The sequence below is a fragment of the Adiantum capillus-veneris genome, chromosome 27 (genome assembly GCF_014529385.1).
Source record: "Adiantum capillus-veneris isolate H3 chromosome 27, ASM1452938v2, whole genome shotgun sequence".
NCBI lineage: Eukaryota > Viridiplantae > Streptophyta > Polypodiopsida > Polypodiales > Pteridaceae > Adiantum > Adiantum capillus-veneris.
Genome location: NC_140957.1, coordinates 7,191,308 through 7,217,560, shown reverse-complemented (window position 1 = coordinate 7,217,560; position 26,253 = coordinate 7,191,308). Strand labels below are relative to the sequence as shown.

At 43.1% G+C, this 26,253-nt stretch overlaps 1 protein-coding gene and 1 long non-coding RNA gene across 2 annotated transcripts; one reads left to right on the top strand and one right to left on the bottom strand.

The window, feature by feature from the left end:
• Positions 1-7,124: 7,124 nt before the first annotated feature.
• Positions 7,125-11,799, top strand: LOC147421456 (aluminum-activated malate transporter 12-like). Its single transcript, XM_086503551.1, has 6 exons — positions 7,125-7,678; positions 7,761-7,901; positions 9,944-10,216; positions 10,298-10,443; positions 10,565-10,708; positions 10,796-11,799. Exons 1-6 carry the CDS (start codon positions 7,309-7,311, stop codon positions 11,507-11,509), a joined length of 1,788 nt encoding a protein of 595 aa, XP_086359677.1. The 5' UTR covers positions 7,125-7,308; the 3' UTR covers positions 11,510-11,799.
• Positions 7,918-10,441, bottom strand: LOC147421457 (uncharacterized). The gene is made up of 3 exons (XR_015186841.1): positions 10,305-10,441; positions 10,023-10,164; positions 7,918-9,749 (listed from the first exon to the last, which is right to left on the bottom strand). It is a non-coding gene; the product is annotated as an uncharacterized LOC147421457 (long non-coding RNA).
• Positions 11,800-26,253: the final 14,454 nt, after the last annotated feature.

Sequence of the window (26,253 nt, the reverse complement as noted above, 5' to 3'; positions counted from 1 at the left end):
TTGTCCTTCCCCTTAGGCTCATTGGAACCCTTGTTTTCCGGGGGCTTATTATTTCTTTTACCCCCCGTTTGGAAATTGATTCGCGAGGCCACCATAGTATGGTGTATTACCGCCGATATGGTACGTGGCCTTTGGGAGTTGACATACTCCGCCATTTCTTCGGTTAAGCCCGCACAAAATTGTTGCTTTTGCTCTCCAAAATCCAACTTTTTGAAGACAGTGGCTTTGAGTTGTAGGTCCCAAAACTTGTCTACATATTTGTGGATGGATTCATTGGGAGAGAGCTTTAAGCTTCGCCATTCGGTGAGTACTTTGTCTTTGGCATCGGTGGCCAAAAACTGCTTCATAATGGAAGCTCTTAAAGCCTTCCATGTTCGTGGAGCTTCACCGTTGGCTCGTAGGCTAGACCACCATTGTCTGGCGGACTTTTGAAAGTGCATAGCTACATGGCGTAGCTTAGAGGACTCCGTGAAGCCCTCATCTCCAAACGCCGCATCGAATTGTTGGATAAAGGCCAAAACTTTGTCTGTAGCACCAAAGGTGCCATCATAGGTAAGGAAAGAGATGCTCTTCCCTCCCTCTTTGAATTTCTTCAGCTTGGACGACCTCTTCCATGCGGCATAGGATTTCCTATGGCCTCTTCTTTTTGATGGTTCAAAAGTTGCACCATCACTTTCTTCAGAAGGTGAAGAATTTGAAGAAGGTGGAGAAGAGGGTGACCTCTTTCTCGCCTTTTTCTTGTCTTGATCTTTGTCGTCTTCACCATAGCTTTCATAAGAGGAAGAGGATGAAGAAGATGGAGAAGAGGGTGTCCTCTTTCTCGCCTTTTTCTTCTCTTGCTTTTTATCATCCCTCTTTGAATTATGGCGTGGAGAAGAGTGTGATGGTCTTCTCCGCTTTGGTGGTGATGGAGAGCGTTTAGCCCGCCGTCTTCGTGGAGCCATCTCCGCCGAGGTGGCGGGAGACTCGCTTCTTTCTCGTTCCTTTGGTGGAGGCTCTTGAGTTCTCCTTTGGGAAGGAGATGCATCATCAAGAAGTAAATTTTTGAGCCCTTCATATGGATTCTCTTCTTCTTCCCAAATCGGAGAGAGACCTCTTTTGGTAGTCTCACAAGGAGGCTTCCTAGGTGTTCTCTCGTCATGGTGATGAGCTTGGAGAATCCCGTGAGCACGGAGCTGCCGTTGCACTTCACTTTGGAGAGATGGATTGCCCATGGCTTGTTGAAGCCTAGAAACAAGATAGTTAACAAGCATTGAAGCATCATTAGTAGCTTGCTCATGAGCAAAATCAAAGTTATCAACATTAATTTCACTCTCTTTACTATTGTCAACCATTCTAACAACTTTTAGGTGTAAACTTTTTAGGTGTACTTTGGCACTTCAAGCCCTAGTTGCTACTCCTCTTTACCCCTTTAGAAAAAGCACTCAAGCTACTGTACCCGCGGCTCGAATACCATTAATTGCAAGGAATAGAAGAGAGGGTCTTTCGACACCAAAACAGCACCGGCTCCTGTCAAGCTTCTAATAGCTCAATAGTGGTTAAGCCGTAGGCAAGCCCCGTAGGACTCCACTATTAAGACCATAGCTCTCGACGGTGATGCCCCGTTAACTGCACAAAGGCAGGCGCACTGCAAGGCTGAAAAATCCCTATTCTACTTACTCACAGGCAATTAATAATACCAACCATTTGTAGCTAGCTTGAGGACCTCCCTTCTTGAGCAAGAAAAGAGAAACCTTGAGCTCTGATACCAATGTAACATTTAATGGCCTAATAACTTCTGTGTAGCGGAAATTAGCATGAACATAGTGGGCATTTCATTAGAATAGCTTCCTAATGAGAATTACAAGAGTGCTTGGGTGGAGAGAGCAACAAAAAGCATAACACCTAGTTAGATAGCATCGACAATACTTTCAAAAGAGAGAGAAATTAAGCTATTGACAACAGTTGAGGACCGGATTTGCATGGAGCCGGTCCCCCCTCCAAAAGGCTTTGTATTATAGTTTCTCCCATCAAGAGAGACATTGTACAATACAATTCTTTGTGTTCCTTCAAGACTAGCTAGTGCAATGAAGATGGAAGCTTCATACACTAAGCAAAACACTTAATCAAACACAACTTGAATTATCCCCGTTCTCAGACCCAAGACCTCACACACCTTCGAAGATGGTGAGAGCTAGCAGGGTATGAGAGTAGATTGAGAGGAAGAAGGAGTATCTTACGAGAAAGATGTACATCTCCTCACATAATCACTCATATTAGCATAGCTTAGCTTAGTAATTAGCTTGGTAGAGGAGATGAGCATGCATTGAAGCTTGGCTCTTGGTTGGATTTGCATCCACATGCCAAGAGAGTGTTGATGTAGGCTTCTATCTCACAAGCTTGGAGTAGGTGATGAGCTCTCCATTAAAGCTTGGGAGGAGATAGAGTATTCTTCCTTCACACATGGTCAAGTGTGAGTGTGTGTGTGTCCATGCCAAGCAAAAATCAGCCCCCTCTCTCTCTTGGGCGAGCCCTAGCTGCTAATTAGGTCTGGCTTTTGCCTCATTGGACCTCCCCAGGTCAAGCCAATAGGAATTAAGCAGCATAAGTGATAGCCTTCTGACATGTGTCCCCCTTTCCCCTTTTGTGAGAGCTTTAGGTAATTAAATAATTAAACAAAACTCTCATTGGACCCCTTTGTTTCCTGGCCAATAGAAATCAGGCAAGCCATGAGGCTTCTGAATGCTCATTGGACCCTTTGGGAGACTGCCCAATAGTCTTCTAGGAGACTTAATTCTCATTGGTTTCTTTTATTAAATGTTTTTAAATTAATTAAACTACATTTACTCTAGCTTAATTCTCATTGGTCCACTTCAAGGGTCTTCCAATAGGAATTGGGCACACCTTGTGGGCATCTGGCCTAGGGAGCTGACATGTGTCCCTCATTCCCTTTGTGTAAAGGGAGCCTGTGTGTGTGTGTGTGTGTGGCTTTCTCTCTCATCCCCTACCTTTGGGCCTCGCCCCCTCCCATGTAGGGATGTGCAAAGACTTTTAGGGCACACACAAAGCATCCAATTTTTCCTAGGGTTGACCTTTGGACACAACCTTTGAATTTTGGAACCTTAGCATTTTGGAAGTCTTAATGGGCTGAACCTTAGGGTCTTTTTGGCCCATTGTTGCACATGGCTCTTTTGCAGATGGCCCCCCCTTTGGATCCCTATTTTCCCTCCTTTGGATCCCTGCTGTGGCCGGTCTGCTAGCTTAACCAATATTCTAGCTTTTTCTCCCTTGGCACTTCCCCACATTAAATGATCAGTTTAATATGAGAAAATCATTTAGGAGAATTAGATATTGATTATTATGACAGCACCTTTCGAGATCATAGAGGGAAGACCTAAAAGTCCCTTGCTACTGAAAGTACATGGGAAGATCTTCGCCGCCGATGAGTATAGCCGTGACCTACAAGAATCTTTTCAAAAGATTAGGGAGGCTATAGCCATCTCTCAACAAAGGCAAAAAGCTCCTGCTGATAAGCACAGAAGAGCCTTAATGTTCAAAGAAAATGATTGCGTCTTACTCAAGTTTCCTAAGGCTCGATTAAGGCAAGCGACGGGCAAAAATCCTACGGGCCATCAAAAGTATTATGCTAAACTAGCAAAAAGATACAATCTTGAAGCCTATCAATGAGACGGCTTATCAACTCAAGTTGCCCAACCATTGGCTTATACACAATGCCTTTCATGTAAGCCTACTTAAGCCCTACAAAGGAGAGCCACCAATTGAACCAATTATTGAAGACCCTCCCGAAGTCGAAGACCAAGAAGAGGTGCTACAACCCGAAGCTGTCCTTCGACATGAAGACAAGGTACTACGACATGGTAAGATAATCCGACGGTATGTTATTAAGTTCAAATATTATCCTTTTGAAGATGCTAAATGGAGGCAAGGAGTACAACTTAAGGATAGTATGAAACTTGTCAATGCTTACAATGCTACATTAGAGTAAGCAAATGTACAAATTTCTTTTAAATGACTCATGTTTTTGTCTTATATGACTAGTCCTCTTTTTAATTGTGCACAAATTTAACTAGTATGCATGCTTAGAATCATGTTTGTGATGACGACGTCTCTCAAACACCAAGTAGAATTTACCACTCTACTTTGGGAGAATGAAATGGACTAAAGAGCAGACATGCTTGCGGCAGCTATGTCTCCCAAGCACCAAATGGATTAGTCATCCATCTTGGAAAGATGTCGTAGGGTAAAAAAGGGATCCTCTACCCGCTAAGTACGATTGACTAATGACTAAGACTTTATCTCTTCTACCTCATAGTCGAGGACGACTATGATTTCAAGAGAGAGGTAATGTCATAAAATCTAATATCTAACCAACCCAAATGATTTTCTCATATTAAATTGATCACTTAATGTGGGAGAATAAACGGGAACAAGTGTTAAGATATAGATATGTGCTTATAGATCTATCTCAACACGGGGCCAATAGTAAAGGGGCCCAAATGGGAGATGGTCTATCAAGAGCAAAGCTAACCAATGGAGCATAAGACCTTAGGGTTAGCTTCATTGAAGACCTCCAATAATGTGTGAAAAAGTCCTTTGACCTTACGTAAGCTAGGACTGAGGGAACCCGGCCCAAGCTCCAGGTGCTTGACCTGCTTGAGGTGCTTGTCGTGCTTGAGGTGTTTGTCCTGCTTGAGGTACTTGATTAAGGTGCTTGAGGTGCTTGACTTACTCCATGCTTGAGGTGCTTGACTTGCCGCTTGATTAAGGTGCTTGAGGTGCCTTGACATGCTTGCCTGAGATGCTTGTGGGAATACCCCCTAGTCCAAGTGCTTTGTCATGCTTGATGACTAAGGTGCTTGAGCTCCTAAAGTCAAAAAGATCCCTACAAGGAGGGGTGCGAGCCTACAAGGGGGGGGGGGGGGGGGGGGGGGGGGGTGAGAGAGAACACACACACACACACACACACACACACACACACACACACACACACACACACACACACACAAGGGAAGCCCCAGCTTGAAGAGGCAGCAAGGACACTTGTCAAGTTCCTCCTCATGTTGCCCTCATGGTGTGCCTGAAGCCTATTGGTTGGCCACCCAAGGGGTCCAATGATAATTTAGGATATTTAGTTAATTGATTTTGCATTTATCAAGTCCTCTCTCTCAAAGGGGAAAGGGGGACACTTGTCCCAAGGCTACCCCTGTTGCTTGTAATGGCTCCTGCTTGTGATTGGCTAGGCCTGGAGGGGTCCAATGAGCTTCAAGCATGAGCTACAAGGGGGGGTAGACCCAAGCAAGCTAGGGGGGTGCTTAGGGGGTATACTCACCCACACACACTCACAAACACTCTCATTGTGTGCTATGCATAGTGCAAGAGCTCCCTCTCCAAGCAAGTAGAGGTTGAGAGCCTACACCAACACTCTTGGCTATGGAGTGCAAATCCAACCAAGAGCCATGCTTCAATGCTTGAGCTTGTCATCTCCTTCTTCTTCATTACTATGCTATTATGTATGCTAGCTCAAGAGTTATGATAAGTGAGGAACTAGCTCTTTCTCGTATGAAATGTTTCTTCTTCCTCTTCCCTACCCTCATTCCCTGCTAGCTCTCTCCACCTTCGAAGGTGTTTGAGGTCTTGGGACTGAGGTTTGGTATAGTTAAAGCTTTCTTCAAGTTTAGGTTATGCTATGATGGTGATGCATGAAGCTTTCCATCTTCATTGCTTCACCTAGGTCACAAGGAACACAAAGAATGTATTGCAACAAGTCTCTCTTTATGGGAGAAATCATAATACAAATGCCTATTGGAGGGGGGACCGGCTCCACATAAATCCGGTCCTCAACTGTTGTCATGTTCTCTAAATTCTCTCTCTTGCAAAAGTATTGTCCATGCCAGGTTAACTAATTGCTATGATTATGTTGCTATCTTCAATTATGTCTACCCGCTATGCTCACAAAATCATTTCTTGAAAGTATTCTCATTAAATTCCGCTACTCTCAAATTGAATAGGCAAATTCCATTACTCTCTCTCTCTCTCTCTCTCTCTCTCTCTCTCTCTCTCTCTCTCTCTTTCAAGCAGTGCCATTGTTTGCCTGCAGACACCTCGTTCTTGAAACACCAAAGATTTCCAATTGATTTGCTGAATACTAAGACTGGGTTCAGACTACACGTCTAAGCCTGAAGAAAAAGAACATGAAGAGGATGTAGCAAAAGCAGATTGGCTCACAAAACCCCAATGTATTTTTGGACCCGCCATACGTTCAAGCCTCACCACCCCGAATACTGCAGAACTCCATGCACTTTGTAGTGTGCAACGTAGGGAGGCATTGAGCACGCAACCTCAGATACTAATAGCCATTTGATCCAACCACATAGACTTGCTTGCTTGCTGTCTCCTTGTCCAAAGGAACTCAAACCACGGAGTTTGAACGCACCCTCAAAGAACTGAGTTGCCCCCAGGGACGTTGGGATTATCTGCAGGTTACCTTAACACCAGGCCGCACTTTGAGGAAGGTGGAATCTCATCGAAATACAGGCAGAAAAGGTCTTTTGAGCTCGTGATTTTATTGGCTACCTTTCGCTACGAACAAGGAGAAGTGCCGCTCACCATAAAAATACCTTATCACCTACGTTTTTCTTAGGGGCAGTAGGAGTAGAAAACTCATTCGATTTGCACGCTTGAGATTTTTGCCTTCGTGGTTTTATGCAAAACACTCCCCCCGCCATCCCTCGAGACTAAGTGGCACGGGCATGGAGGGTGGGATCTACGGTGGGGGGATTGTGGGCCGTAGATTTGGGCGACTGCGTCGAAAGTAATCTAGGGCACTCTAAATTACAAAAGTAATCTAAGGTACCCTAGATTACTTTTGGAGGTTGCCGCCTTGCACACATGTTTTAAGTAAATTAGGGCCCCCATGCTTCAGAAATGCGCTCAAGGCGAAGTGGTTAGGGCATGTGCCTCTCATGGTGAGGTCACGGGTTCAAACTCCCCGCCCGCAAAATAGGGTACCCTAGATTACTTTGAACGTGGGTAGATTACAAAAAAATAATCTAGAGTATCTACACCCAAATCTACGGCCCACAATCCCCCCATGCGTGCCACTTAGTCCTAGAGTGCGACCTAGCTCTAAGTTCTAACAAAGGAGTCTCTTGTTATGGTAGTATGGCAGCGTAACCGTATTTGGAACACCAATAAAAAGCGAGAATTTTGGATGCTGATGAAGTTTGCGGCGCTCTTCTGTCCCAAGAAGGTTTTGACTGCGGATTCCGGAAAAGGAGAGCTCTGCCGGTTTTCCGTTTTAGGAAGCGGATGCCTCTTTTCCTTCATCTCACGGCTGCTTGCAACGTTGATGAACATTCTAAGCACCCAAATTCTGCGGGCACCCAGGGTGATTTGGTGGAATACACCAGTAGCAATGATTTGGAGGCCACGGGTGAGCCGAGCAATGCAGCAGCATTGCATAAAGCAGAAGAGGGGAGCGCACTAGTAAAGACTGGTGCAGAGATGAGGAAATGGTTTGCTGCAATCGATTGGAGAAGCTTGATTCACTCCTTCAAAGCAGGGCTGGCGCTAGGCTTGGTGTCTTGTGGCGTTCTCCTGCAGCCAGTTTATGAAAGGCTGGGCAAGAATGTCCTGTGGGCACTTCTGACGGTGGTGGTCGTGTTTGAATGTACTGTAGGTACATATCTACCATCTATCACTGCAAATTTCCATGAATTTTTGCACTGCCAAGTTTTTGAACGCAATGGATGGGTTAACAGGGGCTACTTTCAGTAAAGGTCTGAATAGGGGACTTGGAACGTTTCTGGCTGCATCTGTCGGTCTCCTTTTCGATCACATTGCGAACAATAGTGGACCACATCTTGAACCATATATTGTGGGAGGTTCCATTTTTGTGGTTGGTAAGTAGCTTTGAACTTTCCTCTCCGTTTAAGATGAAACACCCTGAAAAACATGGAACTGAAGGATACGTTGTAAAATAAAGACTCTGCTACATCTTTTTTCAGCCATTTAGGAATGTCAAAACTGATGCATACCTGAGCTCTAAACTTGGACCTTCTAACTTAAGCTGATGATTGTAAAAGCAAAATGTGCAAATGCTTTTCTTGCAGAAGTATCAATGTGCTATCAGTTCAGTTCCAAACGAGCTAATATTTGTAAGATGAGATGCTCGTCTTTGCACCCAAACATTTTTTTATAATCTGTGACCTGTAGCTTGGTCTATTGACCTAGCTTGCTTCCTAAAACATGGACTTGAATGAGGGTGCCTGTACAAGGCCTAACCCAACTTGCTAAAGATGCTATGCCCCATGGCTTCGTGCTAAGATTGTCTTCAGAGGCTTGCTTTCTTGGAAGAGGAGTTTTGTCTATGTTCTTGGCCGTCTCAATATGGCTCAGGACAGAAACATAACATTCTTTCTCCCCGAGGGTGTTGAACGTGCAGCAGAAGACCTGTACTTCATAATTTCGGGCCATGAAATGTGGTAGCTCGGATTTGTGGCTGCTTTGGTCACACAGCTTTAATTGCCATAACCTTAGTCTCCCTTGCCTTTAACTAGCTCACTCCCTTCGTTCATGCCTTGTGTTTCCTTATGGGTCCGGGAACATCTTCATGCGGGGCCATCATTGTAGCCCCATAGCTCAGGAGGTCATTGGAGCTGTTATTGGGCAACTCATGATAAATTTTCTCGGTAGGGCAATTTATGTTGTGACTAGCTGGATCAAACTCTCACTGAGAGAGATGTCAATTGATAACAGCTAACAAGGTGATTTTGTCTCTGGAAGGGCTGCAATAAGCCAAAGAAAGTTCCAATGTATGGACTGCTGCATTCGGCCAGACAAGAATGGAAAACAAATGAGATACTTTTGTTGTTAAGAGCACTGTCTGAAAATTGAAACAGAGGTTTGAAGTACTCAAATCTAGCAGCGCTTTGTGGCTGGTGGAGTTCATGTCAAACTGGGCTTGGCAAGTAGGCTGTCTTCTGGCCATGCTCGTGAGCCTCCTGTTGAAAAATTCAACCTGGATTCATCCGAACCTCGTTAGCACTAAACAAAGTTTCAATTGCATGCTGGACATGAGGAGACTCTTCTGCAGCCACAGAGGAGGATGGAATCAGTTCGTGTGCATCAGGTGCAGAGATGAGGTCTTGATCACCCTGTGAAGAACAGTGCCATTGGGAATTTAATAGCTGATACGAGATTGAGCTTAGACTTTGATTTACAGCGTCGGTCTTATTGATTGGAGGTTTGGCTCTTTAGGAGTATTTGGGGTCACAGATGCTGGCTGACCCAAAGGAAGAGACCATCCACATGTGCCCATGGGGGGTCATAATAGAGCCAAAGTGGAGGATGGGGACCTTCATTTCATATTTGGTGCAGGATTGAGATCTTGACTTGCAAATATGCATGAATGAGGTCTTTACTTGCTAAGAGGAGTGCACACGCATAGTTTTGGAGGATAAGGTCATTTACGGACATCTGATGCAGGAATCAGGTCTCGATTATGGTCCATAGTTCATATCCCCACCTGCTTGGTTGCTAGGATTGCTTGATCACCTTGAGATGCACAACTGTGTGTGCCGCCTCTCGTATCCCCAATTCTGTTGGTTCCCCTACAGTTTGGATGGTTTGTGCACAATTTGGCTCACTGAATTATGAGATTTTTTGTTCTTCAAAACTAAAAAATTCTTACCTTTCTGCTGTCTGATGAAATACAGAACTCCAGGATACTATTGCAAGAAGTTGTGACCCTGGTAGCATAGAATTTACAAGCTTTTGTTAGTAGTTCACGACCATGCATTGTTCCTCTTCCGGGTGATGTAAATGGTTGTATGATGTATATTATTAGTTAAGTTATATTTGAACCCCAGCATCTGCCTTACTGTAAAAGTTAAACATACAATTAAGACACAGGTTTCTGACTCTCATCTTGAATGATAGACAGGTATGGCTACCACGTATGCTCGCTTTTTTCCAACAATAAAAGCCAAATATGACTATGGCATGGTCATGTTTTTGCTTACCTTCTGCTTGGTGGTGGTGTCGGGCTACCGTGGGACTGACAATCTGGATCTTGCACTGGACCGCATGCTTACTGTGTTTCTTGGATGCTTAGTCTGCGTGGTGGTGAGTGTGTTTATTTGTCCAGTGTGGGCTGGAGATGACCTGCACAATCTTATTGTCAACAATTTGGATGATTTAGCAGAAGCCATTGAAGGTATGAATCCAAATCTGCCTTTTGTAGCACTTCAGAGCCAAGCTAATATCTAACAATTGAAATTGCTTTAGTGAGGGACAGGATGTACCAAAGCATACTTCCTTTGCAAGGAGAAAGAGGCACCGATGCGCACGCCATCTAAAATTTTCAAAGGTGAACCTTTCAGCGACCCAATTTACAAAGGCTATAGAGCAGTGCTTCTGTCAAAGCAAACCGAGGAGGGTCTTGTATGTGTGATCTTCTCTTTGTCTCCATCAATATAGAAAGCAAGAAAGTAAAATGGTTAAAGCCTTTTTTTGGCTTATGTGAAAAAATGAGCATTAGTCTGATAGAACAATGTGATGGCAGGCCAACCAGGCACGCTGGGAGCCTTGGCACGGTCGTTTTGGTTGCATGTATCCTTGGCAGCAGTGCATCCAAGTGGGTGCAATTTTACGCCATTGTGCGTACAGCGTTTGTGCCTTGCATGGTTGCGTACTTTCAGAAATACAGGTTTAGCTTCGAAATAATCTACTTGATTCTTCTCTTATAAAAGCTCAGATGTTGCTATTTGTGCTAAGGCAAGGGCTTCTCATGCAGGCTCCGGAGCCCCTGAGACAGGTTTTCTCACAGCCATGCATGCAGATAAGTTTGGAGGTGGTAAGAGTGTTGAGAGACTTGGCAATGGGGCTCAGGGAGTGTCGTAAGACACGGAGGTCGAAGCAAAGCATGCTGCGTGCCTTGCATATGGCGGTTTTACACTTGCAAGCCTCCATGGAATCTTACAACCATCAGGTTGCCCAAACGTACAATACACCATCTTCCGCAGTAGAAAATCATAGGGATAGTGAGGTGGAAGTGCCCAATAGTCCACCAAGCACAAGCGGAGAGAATGAAGAGGACAGTAGTGAGGTCATCAATGGCAATGCGACTGATTCAAGTGTGCAGCAGCAGCAGCAGCCCCATCAATTTAAACGGCTTTTCTCTGCGACCCTCCTCCAGCCGCCGTATTGTCTACCAGATTTACACTATAATCGAGCTACTTCAGTAAGTGTTATCGGTGATGATGAGCGCTTGCAACGATGCAGGGAGTTCACCGAATGTTTGTCGGTGACCACAGTGTCGACTTTACTGATTGAGATCGTTTCCCGTCTAGAGCCCCTGCTGAGAGCTGTGGAGGAGCTGGAAGAGCAGGCTCTCTTTAAGGATCCCGATGCGCCAAAGCCTTCGTGGGCCAGGAGACCTAATCTCAAGCGCTATAAGACAGAAAAGCTCCTGGTGCAGCATGCGACAGCACAGATTCATCCCTTGTAGGCATGCAGGAAGGATTCAACATCCACGACATTGCTTTGTAGGCTATAACTATACAAAAAGTAAACTCTTCGTGAGCCCTCAACAGCTTCTAACGTGAGCATTTCGCTGAGTTAGAGCCTATGGGTTTACAAGATTAGTGGTATTTATAAAATTAGTTAAAGTAGATGTCCCGCTTTCTCAATATTGTTTTATTTTAGCAAAGTGAAGGGAACATCTTATTAAATCCTAGTGAACAAGTAATATACTTGAATTTGTTTGTATTAGGAGAGATGAAACCAATGATAATTCTTCCTTCTCTTCCTCCTTACTTTTAGATGAAGCACACGTTCTCCCTTTTCCTATTTTGAGCAACTACTTATCCAAAAAGCTTTGCTACTATTTTACAAATTGAGGCCTTAAACATACTAAATGATTTTCCACATAGCGGAACTTGGTATCTTAATTGATGCCCCTCTTACAACTTTGTAAAGAAAGGTTTGCCGTCCTTAGCTTGCTATGTGGCACTAATTGTTGAGCTTTGTCCAATGGTACTCAAGGATTCCTTGGTTTACTAGAAGGCCTTATGTAGGCCAAAAAGATCTAGATTGGAGTCTGACAGAACTTAAAAGGCCAATCGATTGTCCTTGCTTTGCAATAGCTTGGGTTGCTGCACACAAAACATCCTTAGTAGTGCTAGTGAAAGAGTTAGTAACTTTGCACACCAACTATACACCCAAGGTTAATCTTTGATGGGTACCCTTGCCCTTCAAAATTTCAAGATTTTATGATTTTTTAGTATTATAGTGTATCTTTTGAAGGCTGGACTACAAATTACCTATATAAAATGGTAAAATACCAAGTCCCTTGTACATCTATCTAGGTGATCTCTTGTTGGATGATTTTGTCAAAGTTTCTCACCTAAGGGATGTGGCAGTAAGGGAGGTACAATGGGTGGCAAAATATCCATGTTCAAATCATGTAGCTCAAGTTGATCGGGCATCTTTATGTACTAGTATGAAGTCTCCTCCTTGCTAGCTAGCTACTTGTTTACAAAACTCAAGTGCCAATCGTCGTGCATTTTGATGATGAGGGATCTCCCTAGATTATAGATAGACACATCTAGTTTACTTTATGAATCTGCACAATAAGCTCTTATGGCCTCATTTGGTGATGAAGATTCATCAACATGAATATAATAGATCTATACATCTATCTCTAGCCAACTTACCTAAGTATAAACGGACCTTCCCTCATTAATCAACAACGGGTCCGAATCAATAATGTAGACGACATTATGTAGTGAACAACCACGACTTAGTGTGTGGGCCCTTGATTCGCATTGGTAACACGAATCGTTCAAAACTCCCATTCTTGTGTCAATTTGATCCCTCCGAAGTTTTTCTTACTGCAAACGGGCCTGCTACATAATATTCTTAGTATAGGGGCCATGACTTGGCTGTGTAAGAGTGGGTTAGGTAGAGCTTTAGATGGTATCAGAGCAATTGTGATTCTCTTCCTCGTTTACTACATGTCTGGGAAGGATGCCATAACAAGGATTTGGTACTAGGTGTTGACATTTGACATTGTTGTTGTGGGTGAGCCATCCCTTACATAGACAAGAGGAGTTGTAATTGGGGTTGGCATAATCGAGCGGGCTTGCTTTCGAAAGGGGTTGCCTTAGGTTGAGGAGTATGTTCCCAAACCCCCCCCCCCCCCATCAAAAAAAAAAAAAAACTCACAATTGTGAGTGAATTATATTAATCAACCCAAAAAATTACAATGTCTTGTCATGCTCGTGTTGAGCCATGACATCATCCAGGGACCATAATTACATCGGCATCGATCCCAACCAACTCGCCTCCTTATCCTTGATACAAAAGGTCCATTATCATGTTCTTCTGAGATCTTTTAATTACTGATAGCCAAGATTTTCCCCCATCCTAGGCATACCCTCTGCTGACAACAAGGCACAAGTAGTCCTAGTCCAATCCTCCGAGTGTTGCTTGCGCCCGAGCGTCCATATTAGCACTTCGCTTTCTTGTATGCGAAGCTTGCCACCTCAAGACCTCCTTCAAACACACGGCGGTTCCTTGTCTGCCAAACATTATGTAAGAAGTACCTGACGATTTGAGTGCTGATGAGGATGGCAGGACCACCTGAATTCTTCCCTCCAAGGAATAGATCAGTCTTGTAAAAACCAATTTTCCATGTTCTTTGGACCTATTTACATATTTTCCCTGCGAGGCCTTTGATGGTTGGGCAATCCATGAAGAGGTGGGCCAGATCTTCACTAGCCAACCTGCACTCCAAGCATCGATCTAACCCAATCCCTCTTTCCTGCATCTACACACCTGTCGGTAGAGCACCCTAAAGTACCTTCCATAAAAATACCTTCATGTGTTGCGGAACCTTTGGCTTCCAGATGTTCTCCATTACTTGCTCCCACCTTTCCTCCGACCATTTTTTTTCCATATCTTGTTGAGGGGGCTAGACCAATTCTTCTTTTGCATCATTGTATGGTAAATGTTTTTCGGATGGGGTTTCACTAGGAGACTGCTTCCGGGCCATTTCCAGGCGTTCCAGTCAAACCCCGAATCATAGATAGACATCACTATATTGTCAAGCTCTTTCCTCACTTTGTGGACCAGCAAGACCTCCAAGCTATTCAGTTGGAACTGGGTAACCAGGAGATCAATGGTTTTCCAACTCTTGTTGTCACTGGCCCATAAGTGCCCCAGTCGATTCAGACCCTTATTATTCAGCTTCCTGGCTGTCTCTATCTAATAGGGAATTTGTGGCGGATCTACAACTTTGGAAAGCCAAGGGGACCAATGCAAAATGGAGTTCTTGAAGTATTTGGTTTTCCCCCCCCACTTTAAGACTCCTGCTGCTCTGTTGCATTTTCTTACCAATTCTTTTGAGCTGCCCCCCAGTCTTAGGGTAGTCCACGTCGGGGCTAACAACTTGTCATGAACCTCCACCCCTCTCCACTTTTCACCTTTCGAACCAAGTTGAGCTGCTTCTATCATATCTTTGATCATGATAGCTTAAACTTGATCCTGTTTAGCTAAGGAAACAACAAATTTGGCGCAGCAAGCTTCTGCATGGGCCACAGGGTTCAGAATTCCCAGGCCTCCTTGATTCCCCGGCCAAGGTACGGGCCCATTGCCATGGCCTAGAGGATTTAGTGTTGTTTTTCCATAAAAACATTTTCACTGGTTTTAAGAACTCTTTCCAGTGACACTTAGCCATCTTGAGAAGCTGGCTAGTGAAGGCAATATAAGGAAGCATAAAGGAATTTATCACTTTTATCCGACTTGGGAATGGGAGAAGAGCATACTCCCACCTACTCATTTTTGTTTTGATTTTTTCTAGCACCCACTGAAATCTTTGCTTGTGAGTTACGTCCACCCCCAAGGGGGCTCCCATATGTCTGAAGATATTCTCTTTTGTGACAATCTCCCCCGACCAGTCAGAAGGGTCAAATGAGTCATTTTTCGATAGGGAGATCAACCTTGACTTCTCTGTATTACACTGGGAACCCGAAGCTACTGAGAATATTTGTACAATCTCTAGAGCTTTCTTGATGACCTGGGGGCACACCTTCAAGAAGAGGAGAGAATCATCTGCAAAACGTTTTGTTAGGAGTTGGATGTTTCCTGGCAAATCTAGGCCGTGCAACTCCCCTCGTTCCGCACTAGCTTCGAGCTTCGTGATTAAAGGATGTGATCCTATGGTGAATAGCAGGGGGGCCAGAGGACATCCCTACTTAAGAGACCTTTTGACCTCAAAAGAGCCCACAATTCTATCGTTGAATAGGAGCTCTAACTGGCTTCCAGCTCCCAGTACACTTACCAGTCGGACATAAGTGCGGCCCAAAGCCCAAAGCTTCCATGACAGCTTCTATATATGTGTATGTTATTCTGTCATAAGCCTTATCCAGGTTCAATTGTAGCAGTACACACTCTTGCTTTGTGACAGTTGCGTACTCGATGCCCACCATTGCTGCCAAGATGTTATCGTAAATGGACCTTCCTTTGATGAACCCATGCTGATGGGGAGAGATGATCTTGGTTAGTAAAGAGGCTAGTCTGAGGGCTACAACTTTAGCAATAATTTTGTAGGCCACCGACATCATCGTTATAGGGCGTCGGTGTTTCAGTTGAGAACAACAAATCTATTTGGGGATGGGTTTGATAAGCCCTCTCTTTACACTTATCTCCAATGACCCTTCGACAATGGCTTTATTGGCCAACCTTGTGATTGGGACCTTGAGATCGTCCCAAAATTCTCTATAGAATTCCACCGTCATCCCATCCCAACCAGGGGACTTTTCCTTGCCAAGGGCTTGCAATGCTAGTGAACATTCGTCCTTGGAAAATGCCCTTTCCAAGAAATTAGCTTCCGAGTGGGGAATCTTCTTCTTGACACTCTGAAGTAAGGACCCTCTGGCTTCTTCCACTTCTTGGGACTGGGTCTCTGGCCGTCCAATGATTTGACTAAGATAGCTCAGCATCAGTCCAACCATCTCATCCTGGTTATGAAATGCTGTCCCTTTCTCATCATCAAGCGAGCGGACATGGCCTCGGCTCCTCTTGATTTTTAAAGCCCTAAAGAAATGCGCTTGATTAGAGGCTTCAGGTTGAAGAGCAGTCTCCCTAGAGAGAAGCCTTGCCTTTCTAATATCTTCTAACTACTCATCAGCTAGGTTAGATTTGGCTTCGATCCATCGTTTGTGCTCATCCTCAGTAGCAAGCCCCTTGGCTTTTCTAGAGGTAAGCAACTGTACCTCCGCAGTAAGATGCTGCAGGTATGCCTCCCTAACTTTCTTGATTTGGAGGTGCGAGGTTTTGATTGCTTTCTGAATGCTCCGAGCAAGAGGTCCCACACCTTGTGTTTGTTGACGTCGACATCTTTTTTGAGCCTACCTAGTGCTTTCTTGGTTAGATTCTTGAAAAGAGGGTCTTTGAATAGGTGTATCCCTGTTACTAACAATTTTTTCCCACCTCTTGGGGTTTGCTCCTCCCCTGTATTCTTCTTAAAATGCATGTGCAGAGGTATGTGATCCGAAAGGCTTTTTGTTGGGGCTACCTTCATCTCCATCAACGACGGTATCCAGTCAGCTTGGGTGTGAGCAATATCATATGTCCAGCCTGGAGGCAATGCGGGCATATTGGAGGCTTGTGTAGGTGAACCCAGACGTGCTGTTCCATGGGCCGATTTCCCATAAATCGATCATCGCCCATTTTTCACATAGACTTTTCCATTTAGACCTTTCCAAGCCAGCCAGCATATTGGAGGATTCTGTTCTATCCCTGCTCTTTTCTACCATATTGAAGTTGCCAACCAACATCCACTCACCTTCAATAGGAGTATGTCTAAGATGCATCCATAGTTTAGCTCTGTCTTTTGCATTGCAAGGGCCGTACACATTCACAATGGTGAAGGGATGCCCTTCCCATCTGATTCTAATCCCCAGGTTCTGCCAGATGGGTGGTTTAGAACCAGCTTCGGCTCCAATTCTCTGTCCACAATGCTGAGGACGCCACTGAAACCATTACTTCCTTCTCCATAGAATACTAGTTTCTTTCCTAGCGCTTGCTTTCTCTTGCTATGGGCATCTAAGTGGTGTTCCTGGATGGCCCAACAGTTGACTGCCTTCTCCTTTTTTATTTCCTCCCAGAATAGGGTATTCTTCTTACGGGTTTTCAACCCCTTTACGTTCCAAGATAGGATAGTGAGAGACTCCATCATTAATGAGGGGTTTATTGAGAAAGAGGAATGAATTCTTCAACATCCGAATCACCCCCCCCCCCCCCCCCCCCCCCCCCCCCCCCTCCTTGGTATCAAGAGAATCCGAGGGTTCGAATTCTAGGGATTTCTTTCCCTGTAGTGCTGCAAATGGATTGTGCAGTGGGACAGTGAACCCCGCTCCTTATAATGGGGTGGAAGACGGACTAGAACCTTTTACCTCAAGTGTTCTCATGACTTGAAGTACTTTGGAGTCTCTTGCCACTGCCTTCACCCTTTTGGTTCTTTTCATACCAGAGAATTGAACAGCCGTCCCCGTTGTCACTGTCATACATTTTAGGGTAGCCGCGGGAATAATGATCTTATTATTATTGCATGCACCTTCGGAAATTCGTTGTATGGGAATCGATTCCTCCAGTCTTTTCCTGCATTTTTTTACATCCATCATACCTTCTTTATCCTTCTCTGCATTTGCTCCTTCGTTACTCCCTCCTTGCTTCTCTAGCCCTTCCATCTGGGTTTCCATTTCACTGGTGGCCTGTGCTGTCGGAGCTGCAGTACCCTTAGATTTCAAGGGGAAATCCTTGGCGAAGTGTCCAAAGTTGTTGCACTCAAAACATGCTCCAAAGTTTGTACCAAAGTTGAGCGGAATAGTAACAAGCCCAACTCCGACATTGATGACCATGCTCTTAGGTGGCGTTTTAGACACATCCCATCCTATACAAACCCTGTTTGAGGTTCTGCCAAATCCTCTCTTGCTAGGTATAAATAAGGGAGTGCCCAGTTGACTAGCGAGCATCTTGAGATTATCCCACAGCCAGCTAGGCAGTCCCACAAGCTCCACCCAGACCGGATGGAACCCTTGTAGAGATTCAACTGAGTCGAACACTGGCTCCCAAGGCACCACACAGACCGTAGTCCTATTAAATACTAGGGGCCCTTTGTCGAGGATCTTTTCCACATCGGAGGCCTCTTTGAATCTCACTGAACAAAACCCTTTAGCTAGGTAAAAAGTACTTTCAACTACTCCTCCATGACCAAGAATTTGAGGGCCTTGAATCCATTGAATCATCTCAAACCTATTAGGGATTCTTCCACTGAACCCAAAAACCAGCGTTAGCTGAGCTTGCCTGGCTAACTGTTTTTTGATAAGCGTTGGTGGAATCGCTACAGTTATAGCCTCGACAACCTCCACCTGCTGTGGCAAGGACTTTCTTAAAGCAGATTAGGCCCAATTTGCCAAACCGTCTTCAACCAGCCCACTGTGGTCTGTTTGGGAGCACGTTCTTTTGTTGTTGTTAGGGCCGGTCTCAATCATTTTGTTGACTTGCATGAGCTCTTGCTGAAGTCTAGCTCTTGTATTCTGCAGTTTTTCGATATCCCCTTCATCCGACACCCCTTTTGCTGCGGCTTTTCTGAATCCTTATAGTTAGGCCCTTGAGTATGCTAGCAAACGAGATGCCTGACCTATGAGCTGCAGATGCATTTGATGCTTTATTCACGTTCGTACAGATGGGACCCTGTCTTTGAGGGTTTTTACCTCAAATTTGAACCCTTGAGCTGAGGCCATTTCCTCCCTTGTTTCCTCCAAAGGAACTTTTTCAATCGAGACAATTTTGTCCTTTTCGATCAACACCGCTTTTGGCGAATTGGGGCTCGACATTGTCGCATCCTCCAACGGTCTCACGATTGAGCTGTCGCCTTCATCCATCGGCACGGCAAACTCCATTTTGGGTATTTTACCCGCCGCTAGCATTTTTGAGAATTCGACTATATCGGATTCCATCCTGAGGTGACTTGGTTAACCTCTAGCTCCGGGAGCAACAAAGCTTTAAAGCTCTTTTTTTTTTTTCCAAAACTCACAATACCTTAAACCCGACAGCAATACCTTTAATAACTTATCAATTCCAATCAAAGGCAAGAACAACGATTATTTTAGAAAGCAGATGACGATTATTAACTTGGGAGCAGAGCAACAATTATTTTAGAAGGCATATGATGATTATTATCTTGGGAGAATCGCGATTATTTAGTCTGAGTGTGTGCATCAGCTCGTGAGCCAGACCTTCACCCCCGAGGCTAATCGGAGCCGGCGCGCCAATGCAAGAACCAGGGAACTGGGGAGCCTCAGTGCGGACTCGTGGACCAAGGGTCACCTTCACCTCGCCCGAGTCTGAGCATAACTTTGCCTGCGTATTCCTACAACTTGCAACCGCGGCTCACCCTCAGAAGAATCCTTAAGAGGAGAAGAGTGCTAGGCAGACATTTGAAATTTTATTATTTTTGTTATTGATTGGACTGGACCTACCTTTTCGTGTGAATATTTTGAAGACTTCTTTTGTTTAGTTTTCCAATTTATGGGTCTTTTAATTTCATAGCCTCAAATGACTTGATTTATCCTTTTATTTTATTCGTTTAGAATGCCAATGTGAACTTTCAACTTGTTACATGCACCATGACCCCATCGCGTCTGTACAAGCTGCTATCACCCAATTCTCTTTTATTTGTCATTATTCTAAGAGGGGTGTCCAATCTCAAGGTCTAATCACAAGGTTCACCAATAAAGCCATTGTCGAAGGGTCATTGGAGATAAGTGTAAGGAGAGGGCTTATCAAACCCATCTCCAAACAAATCTGTTGTTCTCAACTAAAACACTGGCGCCCTCTAACGATGATGTCGGTGGCCTACAAAATTATTGCTAAAGTTGTAGCCTTCAGACTAGCCCCCTTACTAATCAAGATCATCTCTCCCCATCAACGTGGGTTCATCAAAGGAAGGTTCATTTACGATAACATCTTGGCAGCAATGGTGGGCATCGAGTACGTAACTGTCACAAAGCAAGAGTGTGTACTGCTACAATTGGACCTGGATAAAGCTTACGACAGAATAACATGGACATATATAGAAGCCGTCATAAAAGCTTTGGGCTTTGGGCCGTGCCTATGTCGTCTGGTAAGTGTACTGGGAGCTGGAAGCCAGTCAGAGCTCCTATTCAACGATAGAATTGTGGGCTCTTTTGAGGTCAAAAGTTCTATTAAGCAGGGCTGCCCTTTGGCCCCCTTGCTTTTCGCCATAGGATCACATCCTTTAATCACGACGCTCGAAGCTAGTGCGGAACGAGGGGAGTTACAAGGCCTCGCTTTGCCAGAAAATAGCCAATTCCTAGCAAAAATTTTTGTAGACGATTCTCTCCTCTTCTTGAAGGCGTGCCCCCAGGTCATCAGGAAAGCTCTGGAGTTTGTACAAATATTCTCAGTATCTTCGGGGTCCCATTGTAATATAGAGAAGTCAAAGCTAATCTCCCTATCGGAAAATGACTCATTTGACCCTTCTGACTGGTCGGGGAAGATTGTCACAAAAGGGAATATCTTCAGATATCTGGGAGCCCCCTTGGGGGTGGACGTAACTCACAAGCAAAGATTTGAGTAGGTGCTTGAAAAAATCAAAACAAAAGTGAGTAGGTGGGAGTATGCTCTTCTCCCATTCCCAAGTCGGATAAAAGTGATAAATGCCTTTATGATTCCTTATATTGCCTTCACTAGCCCGCTTCTCAAGATGGCTAAGTGTGACTGGAAAGAGTTCTTAAAACCAGTGAAAAGGTTTTTATGGAAAAACAACACGAAATCCTCCAGGCCATGGCAATGGGCCCGTTGGGAATCAGTTGCTCGGCTGAGGAATCAAGGAGGCCTCGGAATTTTGAACCCAATGGCCCATGCAGAAGCTTGTTGCGCCAAATTTGTTGTTTCCTTGGCTAAACAACTTGTCATGATCAAAGATATGATAGAAGCAGCTAAACTTGGCTCGAAAGGTGGAAAGTGGAGAGGGGTGGAGGTTCATGACAAGTTGTTAGCCCCTACGTGGACTATACCCTAAGATTGGGGGCAACTCAGGAGAATTGGTAAGAAAATGCAATAGACCAGTAGGAGTCTTAAAGTGGGGGGAAAAAACCAAATACTTTAAGAACTCCATTTTGCATTGGTCCCCCTGGCTTTCCAAAGTTGTAGATCCGCCACAAACTCTCTATTGGATAGAGACAGCCAGGAAGCTGAATAATAAGGGTCTGAATCGGCTGGGGCACTTCTATGACAGGACAACAAGAGTTGGAAAACCATTGATCTTTTGGTTACCCAGTACCAACTGAATAGCTTGGAGGTCTTGCTGGTCCACAAAGTGATGAAAGAGCTTGGCAATATAATGATGCCTATTTGTGATTCAGAGTTTGATTGGAATGCCTGGAAATGGCCTGGAAGCAGTCTCTTATGGAAACCCCATCCTAAAGACATTTACCATACAATGATGCATAAGAAGAATTGGTCTAGCCCCCTTAACAAGATATGGAAAAAACAATGGCCAAAGGAAAGGTGGGAGCAAGTAATGGAGAACATTTGGAAGCCAAAGGTTCCGCAGCACATGAAGGTATTTCTATGGAAGGTAAGTTGGGGTGCTCTACCGACGGGGGTGAAGATTCAGGAAAGAGGGATTGGGTCAGATCGATGCTTGGGGTGCATTTTACAAGACTGATCTAATCCTTGGAGGGAAGAATTGAGGTGGTCCTGCATCCTCATCAGCACTCAAATCGTCAGGTACTTCTTCTTACATAATGTTTGGCAGACAAGGAACCGCTGTGTGTTTGAAGGAGGTCTTGAGGTGGCAAGCTTCGCATACAAGAAAGCGAAGTGCTAATATGGACGCTCGGGCGCAAGCAACACTCGGAGGATTGGACTAGGACTACTTGTGCCTTGTTGTCAGCAGAGGGCATGCCTAGGACGGGGGAAAATCTTGGCTATCGATAATTAAAAGATCTCAGAAGAACATGATAATGGACCTTATGTATCAAGGATAAGGGGGCGACTTGGTTGGGATGGCTGCCCTGATAGCCGATGTAATTATGGTCCTTGGATGATTTCATGGCTCAACACGAGCATGACAAGACCTTGTAACTATTTGGGTTGGTTAATATAATTTACTCACAATTGTGAGTTTTGCTTTAAAAAAAAAAGAAGAAGAGGGGTGTCCATGCCTTTAGACTTTTTTGTTTTGTTTTTGGGCTTCTGGGAGCCCCTCCCCCACTGTTTAGACTTGATGCCCACACTTTTATGGTTTTGAAAGTTTTTGCAAAAAGCACTTCATGTTTTTTTGTGGTGCTAAGAGCCTCCAAGGCATGCGTTTTGTGTTGTGCAAGGAAGAGAGTTGTTGCAGTAGAGATAAGCAATCGACTAATTGTTGAGAGAGACAATGTTAACAATGGGTCAAGTTGTGGCAATTCGTCAAATTGTTTGATCCCTAAGGTAAGCAATCGAGCAAGGCATTTTAGGTGTTTCCTTGGTATTAAGATGACTTCTTCATGTAGTTACAAAAAGCAATGCAATAGTAACAAGCCGTTTGAGCTTCAATGATGGGATCTCTTGATGTAGTTACAGGAAGCAATGTAATAGTAACATGCCAATCAGGCTTCAATGGTGAGAGGAGTTTTATAATCTGTTTAAGGGGCAAACACTAACATGCAAGCAATTCCACATGGAGAAATTATCTATTCCTACCTGCTATGGTTTATAGCCAAAGTTGTTCATCAATTGGGAATATCTGATGGGCGCGGTAGATTGGATTTATCACATGAGATGGTACACCAAGAAAATCTCTCTCTATTTTGTGAATTTGTCACATGTTTTGTTATGATGTTTGCAAAAATTTATGGATGTATAAGAGTTCGATTAACTACGCCCGTAGTTGTTATAGCTTCCAACCAAGATGTTTGGGTACTCACTCACTATATGCAAGGAATATGAGTGGACTTTAGAGTTCATGCTATGCTCGATAATAAATATCAATTATGTCAAGTTGTGCTATTAGCATCAAACTAACAAAGCTACTTCCTTTGGAGCTCAAATGTTGTAATTTCATCTCATTTTTTAATGTAAAACATGTCTTGTCCAAATCTTGTACTTTTGATTATTCTTATGGAGTTGTATAGTCAATGTAGTTGGGGCTATGAGCTTCCAATTTGTAAGTAAGTATTAGCCAGATCTCAAATTTTAGCTAGTTTGTCAATTTTTAAACTTTAGCTAAGATAGCCACTTTTTGTAGATACATTATAGGTTTTGGATATTGAATCGTATGTTGCTATTTTTGAGCATTGCATATTCTCCTTTATTCTTATGACCGTTGAATGTTTGTCTGAAATGCTATGTGCTTCTATGGATCCATAGATGAAAGCTCTACGTATTGATGTAAGTCTTCTACGATGGTATTTTGAAGTTGTTATTGAAAATCCTCTTGTTAATTAGCTCATAAGTCACAAATTAAGGATAAAAACTGCATTTTAACTATAGGAGGGGTATAGGAAGCTTTTGAGTGCATTCTGAGCCGAAACGGGTTAGGTCAAATCAGTCCCGTAGATAATAAACATTTTTTTGCAAGTGATTGAAATGTGAATTTGATACCCTAAACACTTGTGTTTAGACTCTTCTATTCAAGTATGAGTTTGGTGATGTTTGGAGCTCATTTACTTGGTGAATTGTCAAGATTTACTTGTTGATGTGAAGATTGGATTTTATTGTTTGACCTACAATTGAGTGCTGCATTGAATGGATAGGGATTGAGGTTTTTTTCCAAAAGTTTGACAACCTCTTGGAGCCTCCATACACTAGTCATGTCGGTTACGTCCCACACAATTACATTTATGTATGTGGTTCTCACTATGTCTACAAAAAGATAGAGTGAGGCTTGGCATGCCCAGGACACTAAACATTTGGTGCCGTTGTCGGGGAGGAGATGACTTAAACTAAATAGAACCTCAACGCTTGGATATAATTGCCCATCTCTTCCTTTAGGTTTACCCGGAGAAAACACCAACTTTTAGAAACCACATAGTTGAAGATTGTTGTCTAAAGCTGTGTAGAGGTGTCTTGAGAGTAGTCGTACTTGCCAAGGACCTTTTAGGCATAGATTTGGATATTTTTGAGTGATTCATGAGTTAAGATATTTTTTAGTCTAAAAGTTAACACTCATTTCTCAAGAAAACAAGAGAAAAATCAGTATTTGTGGACACTTTCCACTACCCTTGTGTTGTTTTAATTGGGAGTAGGTTAAGTAGTCAACTCTCTAAATTTTCATTAGTGATTTATTCCTTGAAATTTCAGAGTTTTATGTTTCGTACTTCTAAGGTAAGTTCGAAAGGCTATCAAACAACACTTCAGGGCAAAGATTGGTCTTGGGAGAGCGGTGTAAACATTATGATGAGTCAAAACCAGCATAAAAGAAAATGTTCAAAGTTTGGCTTCAAAAAAATAATTTATTATCTCTACTATGATTAATACATGGAAATCCGAGTTTTTTTGGCCAAGGGTGCTTGTAATCCTCTGTGAAAGATATGAATGACATCAAAATTCCACAACAATGCAATTTCAAACCTGTAGATAATAATCAAATTTTTTTGTTTGAGGTTGAAATTGGACGTTAAGATCAGGGTTGTCTTGTCAAGGTGAAGTATAAACACTTTTATGGAGTTTCTAGAAGTCCTGAGCTTATTCATTTACAAATTTCAAGCCAGATCCAATTCCACCTCTGATTAAGAAGTAAGTGAAGGTAAGTATACCGAAATTGATTTGAAGTGATGGAAAACTCTTGATTGGCCTTAACACACTTTGTACTAACTACAAAAATTACCAAAAATAAAAAATTAGAAATCTAGGCTCCATGATAATAATCTTGCTTAATATCCCTTGCACAAAAATTGCAAAATTTTCATCATGTGGACATACCACAAGTAAGACCATTGTCTGTTGAGTCTCTAATTCAAGTTTGGAGTCATTTGGAATTATAAAGTGTCAATTGGACTTAATTTTCTCATAATAACAGATGCAAAAATTGGCTTGGAGACTTGAAAATTGATTCAAACCACATAGAATGTGTCAACTTGTCCATAGTGTGTGCATCTAGTGTAGATAAAAAAAGTGAACAAAATTCCTTATTTCAAGCTAAGAGATAATAAGAGCGCTTATTATCTCTTGCCCTGGAATTTTAACTTTTTGAATTTTTCTTCAAGGAGGCTTGATTTGTAGAGTAATAAAATGATGTGCCAAATTTTAAGTGATTGGATTTTTTTATTATTGAGTCAGCCACTTGTAATGCATCAGAGTTTGCCAATCACCGTGCAAAACTTGTTCGAAATTGAAAAAAAATGTTTCAGATCTCTTTGAACATACCCTTAAGCAGTAAGTATCATCAAAAGTGTAAAAATATGCTTTTCTACTCCAGTAGATAATAATCGCGCTGATTATCTCCTGTAAGAGGCAATTCAACCAAATCGGGTTGATATTTGATTAAAAAACTAAGTAATCAATTTCATTAAGAATTGTTGATCTTTATGTACCTTATATCAGGTTGTGTACTAGTAAATCAAGGTTTCAATTGAGAAACAAAAAGCAGAGTGTCAACTAAAGAGAGTATTAACACCCAACGGGGACCCTTAAAGACCATAGTTGAAGAAGTGCCAAAAACTTACTTTGACTCGACCTCAACGATGTCTGCTTTCTTCACTCATTCATGTGCCGCTATAGTTAAAGCACATATTCACCTTTTACAAGATTAATACTCATGGGGCTTAGATATATCTGGATCTTAATGAGGAATACGTGGTTAGAATTGATGACCATAGTGTTTAATTTGAAGAGGAGGCTAGAACCAACGAGCAAGAAACCTTCTATATGGACCGAAATAGAATGCAATACTTAAAAATTATGAATCTTGACACTATGGATAAATGGGACTAGAAGTCAATGCACTCATTCTAGACATGACCACCAAAGAAGGACCACCTGTGTTAGAACTAGAAGGTTATGATGAAATTGACATTAAACCAATTGATAACCCCAGACTAGGTGTCTATTATTGGGAGGAAAATAATATAAGAGATTTTTTGTGGATAGCTCATGCCAAACCAGGGCACTTAACACCCTTGAAGATTTTGTATATTTTCAAGATTAAAGAGAAAGGTGCAATAAACATTCCTATAT